At 41.6% G+C, this 13365-nt stretch overlaps 1 protein-coding gene across 23 annotated transcripts in view; it reads right to left on the reverse strand.

Annotated features, from left to right (window-relative positions):
- Positions 1 to 2623: 2623 nt before the first annotated feature.
- The window catches only part of LDB3 (LIM domain binding 3), a 154935-nt gene continuing 144193 nt past the window's right edge, over positions 2624 to 13365 (reverse strand). For all 23 annotated transcript variants that reach the window (XM_075610532.1, XM_075610533.1, XM_075610540.1 and 20 more), the window contains 2 exons: positions 12773 to 12888; positions 2624 to 10178 (listed from right to left, as the gene is read on the reverse strand). In XM_075610532.1, the coding sequence (XP_075466647.1) occupies positions 10089 to 10178; positions 12773 to 12888 (206 nt within the window). In that variant the 3' untranslated portion in view covers positions 2624 to 10088. The remainder of the gene's footprint in view (positions 10179 to 12772; positions 12889 to 13365) is intronic.

Here is a 13365-nt window from a genome sequence, read left to right on the forward strand (position 1 = left end):
CCTCATCCCGCAACAGCACTCCAGTCGGCAAGGGCCATCAACAGTTCAGGTTTTCAGGATATCCCTACTTCAGCACATGTGGCTCAATCAGTCCCAGCTTCAGCACAGGTGGCTCAATCAGTGGCTCAGTTGACTGAGCCACTGACTGAGCCACCTGTGTTGAAGCAGGAATATCCTGAAAACCTGACCTGTTGGTGGCCCTTGAGGACTGGAGTGGGCCACCCCTGGTCTGCATGTTCCTCTCTTCTTTGGTCCTGACTCTTTACATGACAAGGCCAATCCTTGTGCTTACTTTTCCTGCTGGCAACATGCTGTATGTGTGTCAGTGCTCTGACCAACTGAAATAATACTTTTTGGGCCATCGGTATCATGACAACCTGGACCTCAAGACTTGCCTGCTCACTGCTCCGTATTGAGATGGTAATCCTTCTGGCAATAGACTGATTAACTCCCTGCTTCTGTCTCTGCTTCAATGGTCTTATCACTAAACTCTTGTCTGTTTAAAAAGTGCAAATGAATTAGTGACACAAATCCACTTTAGTATTGAAAAATACCAGTCTATAATACTGTAAATAGCTTGATACCGACCCAGTGAAATCTTCCCTGTGATACTTATGTAAAACTAAACAGCTCTACATTGCAGTCACTGTTTAAAGCAGCCGGAGGCTGTAAAATGTGGTAGAAGTACGTATTAGACATATAATCGTAGCAAGCTCAAAACCCAAACCCATTACATACTGTAGCATTTATATTTGTGTCATTTGGTGTGCTACTGGGTTTGTGACCAAATGTGTTGGTGACTAATATGTGCTGTTCCCAATGCTTCATCCAACTTGACAAATTATTTAGTACATTACTATGACCTATACTTATGAAGAAAAAAATATAGATAACATACATATTAATGTAATAAATAATTTGTCAAATTGGATGTAGCATTGGAAACAGTACATATTAGTCATAAATAATACAGATCTGTGCATGTCTACAAATTCAGTTTGTTCAAATGTGTTGGGTTTTTTAAAAGAAAAAATATGATTGAACACTTTCACGGCTGACACTCATTTAATTTGCATATTTCACACTTTGGACTAGAAATTTAGCAACATCTGACATTTGCCAGGTTTTTTTTTCTTCTGATAGAGACCTTCCATATTCAACAGGAGACATACGGGACATATTGAAATGTAATATATAGGCATATGGTATATTTTTGCAGAAATTCATATATTAGTTGCATCATTTTGTATAAATATTCGAAATGCCTCACAACATGTAGAATCGATGAACTTATGTCAGGACATTAATGACATACAGTCTGTACCTGATATTTTTTTTTGAGAAAGACACTTTGTGGTGAATATTGATGATTTCACAATTGTTATATCAGTGCAAAATTATTACACGTCACTAATCAACAGGCCTTAAAAGAGGCAATCTATGCGTTATTTTTAAATGTATTTTTATATATAAAGGATTGAAGCAGGGGGTCTCTGGTGCTGAACCCCATAAATTTCAGCTGCCAAATAAGAAGCCATGCCATCACCCAATGCGGCTTCCTATTGGCCCATGTGATGCGGGAACTTTAAACTGCAGAGAGATACCGGTATCCCCTGCGCAGGCAAGTATGAGCTGAAATGAATGGGGTTCAATTCCAGAGACCCCCAGAGACCCCCTGCTTCAAACCTGTATTAAAAAAATGAAGAAAAAAAGGCTTGGATTGTTCCTTTAAACCCATCAAATAGTGTACTGACGAACGCTATAATATGCAAAACAGTAACAAAAACAGCTTTTTATTTTATTTTTATCTTTATTCAGTGCAAGTCTATGCATAGATATATTTTCAAGAAGTTGATGTTTGCGGGAGGTAATACATGCACGATGCAGTCACACAGCTCGATGGTTACACTGTATTCTGCAGTTCCAAAAATGAAATTATAAAAGCAAAGAGCACTTGGTGAAGTAAAGTCAGTGTTTTAGTAAAATAAGAAAGCTGCAAAATCCAGCACTCCACTTGCATGCAAGAAAAACGCTCATTCTGTAGGAGTTCAGTACTACATCTGGAAATCAGTGTGATACAACAAATCAACAGTCACACAGTGCTAAAGCTACAACAGTGCACTGAACAGCACCTTGCGCATGATATAGTGTAGAGGTGGCCAACTGCAGTCCTCAAGGGCCACCAACAGGTCAGGTTTTCAGAATATCTCTGCTTCAGCACAGGTGCTCAATTAGTGTCACAGTCAAAAGACTGAGCCACTGATTGAGCCGCTTGTGCTGAAGCAGGGATATCCTGAAAACCTGACCTGTTGGTGGCCCTTGAGGACTGCAGTTGGCCACTCCTGATGTAGTGTGTGCAGAGTAACAACCATGTTTTAGCAATCAGGCAGCCATGGACATCAATGTAGTGAACACAATTCGATGGACATTATCATGGTCATAAGCAGCAGTGCCATTTACCATGGGAGTTTGAGTTCAAAGTAAAGGGTCCGATGTAAAAGTAAAGGCGTTGGCCATGAGAATAGCTCGTGAAATTGCATCTCCGCTAATTACTCAAACGCTTTGGCAAATGAGTTTGGCCCCTTGGTGCTTAAATACAAAAACCATTGCATGTTTGAATATCTTTAAAAATAAAATGGTAACATTAATCGGCATTAGCAGGTACCACTTATTAAGGTTTTTTTTTTTATTGTGATGTAGCAGTATTGGAAAGTGATTATCTTCAATCTCTTCAGTGGTTAAAGGGCCTGCCAAGCATTGTAGAGCTATGTCAAATCGTGTGCAGATTTTAACGATCTGACTAAAATTACGATTAGTTAAATTTAATAACTGATATTTGTGGCCTGGTGAGAAATGTTAGCTTGATGGAGAAATGAACTTGGGGTCCAGTAAGTGACCCTGCTGCTTTATAATCTACGTACAATCAGCAATATAACATGTACTGCAATTCCCTTCAGAAAAACCTAAATACACACATCTGGTTTCCCAAGGTCGCGCAAACGTCTCTCGTAAATCTACAACACTACCTTCCTACTTTATTATTACTTGTTTCATCTCTGCAGCTTGGCAAACTCTTCACAATATAATAAGGCACCTTGTGTATATGGCCACCAGCCACTCCACCATACCTATATATCTCTTCCTTTAACGCCTTTACTGCCATATGTGTCTGGGCTTCAATGCAACGTGGTGAAGACCCATGTGCCAGCAAAGCCGTTAATGTGGAAGCACTCTTATACATGCTACAAATAATAACAGATTGGCACTTGTAGCAGTGATAATTAAATCTGAAGATCATTAAAACTCCCCTGTTTTTTTACACCCAATTTTGTTTATAGGATGGGAACCAATTGGTACCTGTGAGCCAAACGCCACTATTTTTAGCTCCGGGAACCCCCTGCTGCCTGATATACTTACCAGCGAAGTTACCAGGTTTAAATCTCCCTCCGGGGGATAAAAATGGCTGCCAAATCTCCGGCTAATAGGAAGCTGCAACATCATTGGTTGTGGCTTCCTACTGGATTTACATTCTCTTTAAAAACAGGAAGTAATTGCTGTAACTTCACCAGCAAGTATCTTAAGAATCAGGGGGTCCTCAGAGCGGAAAACAGAGCAGTTCAGCTTTATTGGACCCCTTGGATCCAATACTGGAAAAACAAATGAGGCTACTTCGGGTGGATTGCTCATTTAAGTTATAAGAAGCGAAAGGACAAAAAGTGATTTTAGCCAATAGATAAGAGTGAAGGCACCTTAACAACTAGTACTAAAAATGGCTAGTCATTCAAAATAAAATAACAATCCAAAAAACAAATACCAAACACCCTACAGTATCTGTCTAAAAGTTCCTATGTGTAAACTCACTACTAAGCATCATATAATATTATTGCACACCCTCAGAAAATAAATAAAACAAAGCATCTAATACAATCTTCAAATATGAGATGTTTTTAGTTAACTATCTATCTACGCCTGACATGTAATGTACTTATTATAACCACTTTACTGCTATAAAGAGACAATGATAAGGCATCGCCGATTCTTCTCGCGTTGTGGTTAAATAAATTAGGCAAACATTTTTTTTTTTATATAAATATTGTCAGGACTGTTATTTCTGTATTTGTACAAAAGAAAAACCTATTCGTTCTCTGCTGAAAATCCTGTTAGTTTAACAAGAAGCTATAGAAAATGTTAGAAAAAGTGATACATGACATAACACTAAAATGTAACAGGTCCTAGGGAATAGGACCGTGTTTTTGTAACAATCGAACTATTTTTCCTATCTATCGTTGTTTAAGTTTCACTTAGCAAGGTATATTTAATCACAGTGAAAGCATTCACTTTAATAACACACGAGCTTTTAAAATACAGGCACCAAAACTATCATCAAATTGTAGATCAGTAAACTTGACTGGGATGAAAAAGATAAAGGCAAATGTGAATTGCATATGTAAACAAATCACATACCGTGTGTGTGTGTGTGTGTATATATATATATATATACATATATATATATATATACACATATAATACATACACACTCATAGTACTTTGACGTTGGACCACGACAAAGGAATTCTGTCACTTTAATGTGCAGTCCTTAGGACAGTGTTTTTCAACAGGGTTCCTATGTACCCTTGTGTTTCCTGGGCATCCCTAAAGTGTTCCCTGTAATTTTCAGATCATTTGAAATTGTACCAAATACTGGAGAATTTACAATGCATCTGATCTCAGACACGCTATTAGAGGGGGTTAGGTTTTCTTACAAGGCATCTGATCTCAGACACGCTATTAGAGGGGGTTGGGGTTCCTTACAATGTATCTGATCTCAAACGCGCTATTAGAGGTGGTTGGGGATCCTTACAATGCATCTGATCTCAGTCGCACTATTAGAGAGGGTTCGGATTCCTTAAAATGCATTGGACCTCAGATTCGTTATTAAAGAGGGTTGGGGTTCCTTACAATGCACTTGACGCTATTAGAGGGCATTGGGTTCCTTACAATGCATCTGATCTCAGACGCACTATGAGAGAGAATTGGGGTTTCATAGAATTTCCCAAAATAATGATAGCGTTCCTTAACTAACTAAAAAAAATTAAAAACCACTGCTTTAGGACATAAAGAGAACATGTCACACTAAAATATTCAGACACCTATATTTTCTTTTGGCAACAGGGATTGCTACTATAAATGATCCCTGGATTCTTCTAATCCCAGCTATCCTACCAAGTCTACAACTTTATGTACATCAATCCATTGTTCCAAGTGGCAAATAAATTATCTTCTATTGTCTAGCAATCACTATATCTAGAATTTCCTAATGAATACCTTACATACTGTGTTGGGAATAAAACATTAAATTGTGTCTGAAACGCAATTTCCATAAGAAGTCTTAAGAAACGTGTGCAAATGCATTATCTCAAACAATATATTCCCAAAACCTTTTCCTCCCCTTAAAGCCTTTGCTGTCAGAGTGGTTTTACAATGCGGTGCTCTGCAGGGCTCTCTGGCAGCAAAGTGGTTAAAAAGTGTTAAAAAGCAAAATTGTTCCTTACATCTATTGTTATTTCTAATGTATAAGGAAAGCTAAACATGGTCAGTTAAAATAAAAAGAACTTATGCTAAATGTCAAAGGGATGCATATAATATGTCAGCTCCCATGACTCGTAGCAATTTAACACCTAATCCTGAAACCCCAAACTGTATATATACATAATATCACTACTGTTAGTCAACAAAGAAGAATGGAGATGGAAGGAGACAGGAGAGGGAAGGTGGACATCGGAGAAGGCAGGAAATCAGCATTCTTCAGTGGCCTGGACATTCCTACAGCGGGTTTCATTCTTTAAGCAATAAAAAAAAAGGTGTATACATTCTATTTTGGGAGAACAACAATACATTGCCTTCATCTCAACTACATCCTATGGGACAATGCACCAGTCATTACTGCAGTAATGCTGGGGTCACCCCAGAATCAGCAGCATTTCTTTTATACTTTCATAACATTTCAATCAGGGGTGGCCAACTCCAGTCCTCAATAGCTACAAACAGGTCAGGTTTTTCAGGATATCCCTGCTTCAGCACAGGTGACCCAATCAGAGCCACCTGTACTCAAGCAGGGACTGATTGAGCCACCTGTGCTGAAGCTGGGATATCCTGGAAACCTAACCTGTTGGTAGCTATTGAGGACTGGAGTTAGGCTATCCCTGGTTTAAACATTCAGTTTCATGAAGAACCTAAAATGTGTTTTTTTTTTCCTTAGACATGGTAACACTGCCTCATTGTCAGATACTTTGTCAAACTGTTTTTTTATACAGTCTCAATCCCTACCATAAATCTGCTTCAAACCAGCACCTTTCCCAGTTCCACTTTTCACCATTTTCTTTCTCTTTCTTTAGACTTTTTTTTATTCCTCTTAGCCTTTAACTTTTACAACTATGATGGATTTACATGGAAACGGATAACCATGTTTCCTGGATTTAGGAGTACCGAGTATCTGAAGGTAGATGTACTTCTACATATATCACTGTGCATTGGGGGTCTTTTATTAAGGTTTCCCAGCTGCAGAATGGGGGTCAAGAATGATACTTTAGAATGATCCAATAACACAATCCCATTAGTTTCCATGGGAATATTTTCTTTGGTAAATTTGGTGTTGTTCTTTGCCTTGGGATTGTAGCTGGAAGACTGAAGTGCTCAGTACTTGAAATTAAAACTATACAAACATTGTATACCATCATTCATTGTCTTTCCCCCTCCTTTCTGAACCTGCCATGGCTTTCTTTCTTCTTATTTTTGAGAATGTGGTGGGAGTTTAAAAGATGGCTACCTTCTCAAAGCAGGTTGATCATTGTGATGTGGGGTCTGGAGTTAACATTTAGGGGGTCTTTCAATATAGTGAGAATCAGCCGTTTTGGTGCTTTATCAGCCCTAATCTTTGCTGGATAATGGTCCAAACAACCGCTTCGGACAATACCAAATGACACCCTCGGGGGTCTATAAACTAAATTATCCCGGCTGCAACACTGGGATCATGTGGAGAAAACAGCACCAGATTCATCAAATGAATCCCATTGAAAGCACCAGGAGTTTTTCTTTTGATTGATCTGGGGATATTCCTTTGCCCTGGTTCTGCCACTGGGAAACTTTAGTAAGTAACCACCCTTAGTTCTTAAACATTTCTGCGTCTGTTTATGGAAGTTTCCGTTCAATAGCACCAATAGAAAGTGTTGATACACCTGCAGCTATTTGTGTTGCACTAACCATGTCCTGTTTTGCGACAGGCCGACTTTAATAATTAGATTGAAAAACATCTAATGCAGGGGAGGCCAACTCCAGTCCTCAAGGAGCACCAACGGGACAGGTTTTCAGGGTATCCCTGCTTTAGCACCTGTGGCTCAATCAATCCCAGCTTCAGTACAAGTGGTGCAATCAGTTTCAGCACAGGTGGCTCAATCGAGCCACCTGTGCTGAAGCAGGGATATCCTGACAATCTGACCTGTTGGTGGCCTTTGAGGACTGGAGTTGGCCACCCCTGATCTAATTCATCTAAACAAAAGCAAGTGTTGTGTGTGCACTTTCTTTAAATAGGGCTCGTTATAAGCACTGGGTGGAGAGTGATGGGTAGAACAACCTCTTGTATAAAGCCCTGCGTACATGGTTGGTGTTATATAAAATTATACATACATACATACACAAACCTAAACATTTACTGCCTGTTTGGGGAAATAGATATAATTTTAAATAGCACCCCCCCCCTCCTTAATGATAGGATAAGCATCTTATTCCACACAATTTTTCTGTAGGATTGTTTTCCTGTGCCTGCAACCCAGCACAGTAGTATTACTTTCTAACAGTACTCTGACCACTGTATGTTTGGAGGGACTGACACTTTAACTTAGGGGTGGCCAAGAGCCACCAACAGGGTAGGTTTTCATGCTATCCCTGCTTCAGCACAGGCGGCTCAGATTGAGCCACCTGTGTTGAAGCTGGGACTGATTGAGCCACCTGTACTGAAGCTGGGATAACCTGAAAACCTGACCTGTTGGTGGCCCTTGAGTACTGGAGTTGGTCACCCCTGCTTTAACACATCGTGGCTGTGTGTAATTTTAGGTCAGAGCATTGCCCAGCACACGCTATGCTCAGAGAGGTGCTATGGAACCACGGCAAACACTGCAATAGCACTTCCTTTTTTGGCGAAGATGCACTTCATTTATTTAAAAACACTGTGTGCTGCGGCTCTAAAAATACCTGACATCTGGTTGCTTGGCGCGTGGCTTATTTTTCTGCTACAGCCAGAGCTCTGCATTTCATCTCCAGTCCTCTACGACACTTTGCAAGTCCAAAAGCAATGTTTTCTAACCCCTGTTCTGAAGAAGAGGCGGATGCAATGCAGAGCAGAGGGTCTCAAGCCTGTCTGGTGGCAAAGTGGCGAGAAGATTGTGGTCGGGGACATCTGCCCTGGATCTCACATATGCAGCATGGGGAGATACGGAAAGGGGGGCTTGCACTGGTGCACTAATGGGGTTAATAAACTGTGGTCTTTCGTCACAAATGCTATTAACCTATCCAACACTACTGGACTTGGGCACACAATGCAGAGCAGAAAGGGTTAAATTAAACTTCGGATGGGGTGAAAGTGTTGCCTACGTAAACAATTATATGGTGTCTCTCTGTAGTCCAGGGGTTATTAACTCCAGTCCTCGAGACCCCCCTCCTCCAACAGGTCAGGTTTTAAGGATATCCCTGCTTCAGTAAAGGTGGCTCAGTCGAAACCTGAGCCACCTGTGCTGAAGCAGGAACTGATTGAGCCACCTGTGCTGACGCAGGAACTGAATGAGCCACCTGTGCTGAAGCAGGGATATCCAGAAAAAAATGACATGTTGGGGGGTTAAGGTCTGGATTTGAGAACCCCTGGTGTAGTCTAAATCAGGGGTCCGTAAACTTTTCCCCTGTGCGCACCGCTGCCTGCTCTCCTCGGCGCCTTGCGCCCCCCTCCCCCCCCTGCGTCAAATGAAGTGCGGGATCATGGGATGTCACATCGCCATGGTAACATGAAGTCACGTGATCCTGCGGCCATTTGACGCCAGGTTACCAGGACGGCCCGCCGCTGGAAGGGAAGGTGAGTGTATTAGAGAGGCCTCGCGCGGTCCCCGGGCATTTAATTTAAATGCCTGGGGGGAGCGCGTGGGACCTCTATAAAGGCCGCGCCCCCCCAGTTTGCGCACTGCTGGTCTAAATTATGGAGTATATTATGGAGTATATGGTTTCTTTTTCAACCAGTAACATTGTTTCCACTTGCTCGCATTTGAAGCAGGGGCCCCTGTTCCCTGTACTCCTGTAAAATACACATTGCTCGGTTGATATAACCCCGTAGTAGGGCCTTTTTTATGGTTTCCTCATTCTTAGCCACTACAGAAACAATTGATGTAGATATCTCCAGAGACTTCACCATATTTTTTTTTCTTCTTTGAATTAAGTATCACAGATTATTACTTTCAGGAACGTAGAGGAATCATAACTGATTGCAATAGAAAAGCAGCTTCGGACTGCAAAATGGAGTCAAGCATTCCTTCCCAAAGCTGCTCAGCAGGGCACGTTTTGTATTCTCTCACTATTCCTCTACACCAAGAGAGGCCTACTCCAGTTTTCAAGGGCAACCAACAGGTCAGGTTTTCAGGATATCCCTGCTTTAGCACAGGTGGCTCAATCAGTCCCGGCTTCAGCACAGGTGGCTCAATCAGAGGCTCATTCTTCAACTGAGCCTCTGAGCCCCCTGTGCTGAAGCTGGGATATCCTTAAAACCAGACCTGATGGTAGCCCTTGAGTTCTGGAGTTGGCCTCTCCTGCTCTACATACAATGTTTCAAGGCATTAAGGTAAAGTTGTTGCCTAACAAAAGCGTCACATTTAGGCACTTTTACAAAGTTACATTTGTAAATTACACTTTTTTTTTAGGTGTAAACTTTGCATAAATAAAGAAAATAATCTAGATGCACCAGAAGCGTTCTCTGGTGTAATTATAAATAATCAATTAACGTTGTCCTCCTGCGCAGTTTCTCAGTCGGCTGCTTGTCTTCAGCGACACCGTCTTTAAACGTTGATGGCGTGGGCATGTTTCTTGCAGAGGGGCTTATCCTTCTTGGAGTAAAAAGGTTGCCCTTCCAAATTCATGTGGCAAACCTAGAACCCAAATGGAAAAATAGTATAAATATTTGATAGAATGAGTTTGATAATTAGAACTTCTAGCCCTTTGTAGACACTCCTGCAGCCTAAGGGTTGTTATATACAGGATGCGGCCGTGCGTTCCTATGCGAACGCGCCTGCACGTGCCGCATGCTTTTCTTGTATATAGTGCTGGGAGCTGCAGGTAATGTATATATATGTGTGTATGTGTGAGTATGTATATGTATGTGTGAGTATGTGTGAGTATGTGTGAGTATATGTGTGTGCATGGGTTATGTGAGTGAATGTAAGTCCTAGATAGATTAAAAAAAAAAAAACTTTAATAATATATATATTTTTAACTTCTGCAATCACACACACACACACACACACACACACACACACACACACACACACACACACACACACACACACACACACACACACACACACACACACACACACACACACACACACACACACATTTGGGCGCAGGCAGCGGCGCGAAAAGATGAATTTCTTCATCTTCGCCGCTGTCTGTCGGCTCCCCTCTCCCTGCCGTGCGCGCGCGGCCCTTCTATAGAAAGGCTGACTTACGTCAGCCAACTAAAAATCCGCACCACGCGCTCGGCGTAGCACGCGCCCTGCGCAGCACGCGCCCGGCACTATATAACGTGCCTAACTTCATATCATCAGGATTTTGATCCCGTTTGCCAACTGTATTCCCTGTTCTTGTTCTCTTCTCATTGTAATGGAAGCTGGTCAGAGCAGCAGGTAGCATAACAGATGTAATGTGGGTTAAAGGTCTAGGATCACACAGGTCCAGGTCCACAAAGAACCGTTAAGTCACATCAAGGACTAATCCAAGCCATTTCCTTTTTAAACATAGGATTGAAGCAGGGGTCTCCGGAGCTGAATCCCATTCATTTCAGCTCTGGGGACCATCTACTTCCAGAGATACTAAGCTCCGTAGGGGTTATACTTACCTCCGTAGGGGTTATACTTACCTCCGTAGGGGTTATACTTACCTCCGTAGGGGTTATACTTACCTCCGTAGGGGTTACGGTATCCCCCTGCTTTTTAAAGCTCCGGCGTTACATTGGCTAATATGAAGCCACGGCGGATGACATCACGGCTTCCTACTGACCCGCAGGGCAGGTGAACTTTCAATAGCGGCCATTACGTGAACCCTGCTAGTCGAGTGGAGTGGCTATCGACACCCACTATGGAGGTCTGTATCTCAGGAAGCTGAGGTTCCCCGGAGCTGAAATTAATGGGGTTCCGCTGCGGAGACCCGATGCTTCGAACCTATGTTACAAAACGAGTGTCTGCTTGCATGGCCTCTTTAACGTGGCGTTAACCTACTTCTGTGCCACGTGAAGGCTAACAGACAATAGCACAGCTAAGCCACGTTTCTCCTGTAAAGGGCATAACGCACATTAGTGATAGTGACACGCAAATGGGGCCGTATAAAATGCCACATCAACTAAAGTCCTTTAAGGTTAACATGGGACTTGACGTTATGTTAGTTAGGTTACAACCTAACCTGGCGTTACTCCCACCCAGGCACTGAAATAGGGCTTTCACAGGCGCAACATGACAGCTCCGTATGGTTTAAAGGACATATTGTTATTTACAGTGTTATCCCCCCCTCTGCTTTTTTTTTTACTTACATTTTTTATTGAGCATTTTTTTAACATACAAAATAATAATTAACAAAACATATAACAGAAAAAAAAGGGGGGGTCGGGAAGGTGGGGGAGGGGAAGCATTTGTAAAAATATAGCATTGTACACAACAATTAAATTACCACATGTATCACTCTGTTTCAAATATTCTAATCTATATATGGGGATATACCTGCATGCGAAACCAGGGGGGCCCAAATCTCAGAGAATCGCGAGGTCGAGCCGTTCAGAGAGGCCGAGAGTTTTTCCATATAAACTATATGCCAAATGTTGTTATTTATTTGGTTTAAGGATGGGGGGGGGGGGGGCAGGTTGTTTCCAATTTTTGGCAATTGTACACCGTGTAGCATTTAACATTTGGGCTAGTACTCTAGCTTTTTTCCGGGGAATATTAGCTATTGGCTTGCCTAGCAATATATATACTGGGTCATGTGGGACAGTGAGTTCTAGATCTTGTGTATGAAGGTGAACACTTCCGTCCCCTCTCCTTTTTAACTGAAAACCTATTTCAAGGTCTGAATCAGAGTAACAACGAAGACCGTCTGGGAGTTCCCATGAGATAGTGCCTGAAATGTCACTATTGCAGTTGAATGAATGAGCCCCGATATTATTCCACTTTTCCAAGGTGAACAATCCTGGTTTGGATAGTTTTCCTCATAAGTAAAGCCTTCCACCCAAATTATCAGCTTACGGTGCCTTTGTTTCTAGTTTTATGGAACCCACAACTATATCCCAGATGTTACAGGGACATTATGCTACACTCCCTCCCTTCTAAAACCCTGTAGCATGCACGGGTGGCACTGTTCATTTGCCATATCCACGCTGGAAGGTTTGAAGATTATCACCCTGCTTCTGATGTATGTTGGGGGAACAAACTATTATTATCCAAACGTTCCAGTATTGTTTCAGGACAAGGGTACTCACAGCACAAATAAAGCAGCTATCATGAAAAGTGTGACCAAGGGCTTCAATGAACTTATCTCCGGCTTCGACAGGGAAATCACACCCACGGCATTTTGTACTAAACAGAGCAATGTAATCTTGAAAAGAAAAAAAAGAGACAAAAGTCAGCTAAGGAGGGAACATCAGAAATGTATTTCCAAGAAATTAAGCATGGCCTGATTATGTTAATCAATACATTTTTTTTTAGAAGTTTTTAAAATGTGCACTTATAATTTGGTGCTTTGTAGCTTTTGATAACAACAACGTGCTTATTGGCAAAGATTTTGACATCTACAGATTTCAAGATGCAGCCCATCCTAAGACCAAACGCTTGGAAAGGGCACCATTAAGGGGTTAAATCTGGTTGATTCCTTTTTACTTACAAGGTATTTCAAAATATGTTTTCCAAGTCAGTTTGTAAACGTGATCTGAATCGTGGCAGGGGTTTGAGTCCCTGTAGATCCTCCCTTTGTGCGATGTCACAATGAGGCCTCTGTACTAAGATCATATTTGACATTCTTTTGTGCATGACAATTTTGGTTTTAAAGATAGTATAAACTTTCATAAACTGTGCG

The sequence above is a fragment of the Ascaphus truei genome, chromosome 8 (genome assembly GCF_040206685.1).
Source record: "Ascaphus truei isolate aAscTru1 chromosome 8, aAscTru1.hap1, whole genome shotgun sequence".
In the NCBI taxonomy this organism is placed as follows: domain Eukaryota; kingdom Metazoa; phylum Chordata; class Amphibia; order Anura; family Ascaphidae; genus Ascaphus; species Ascaphus truei.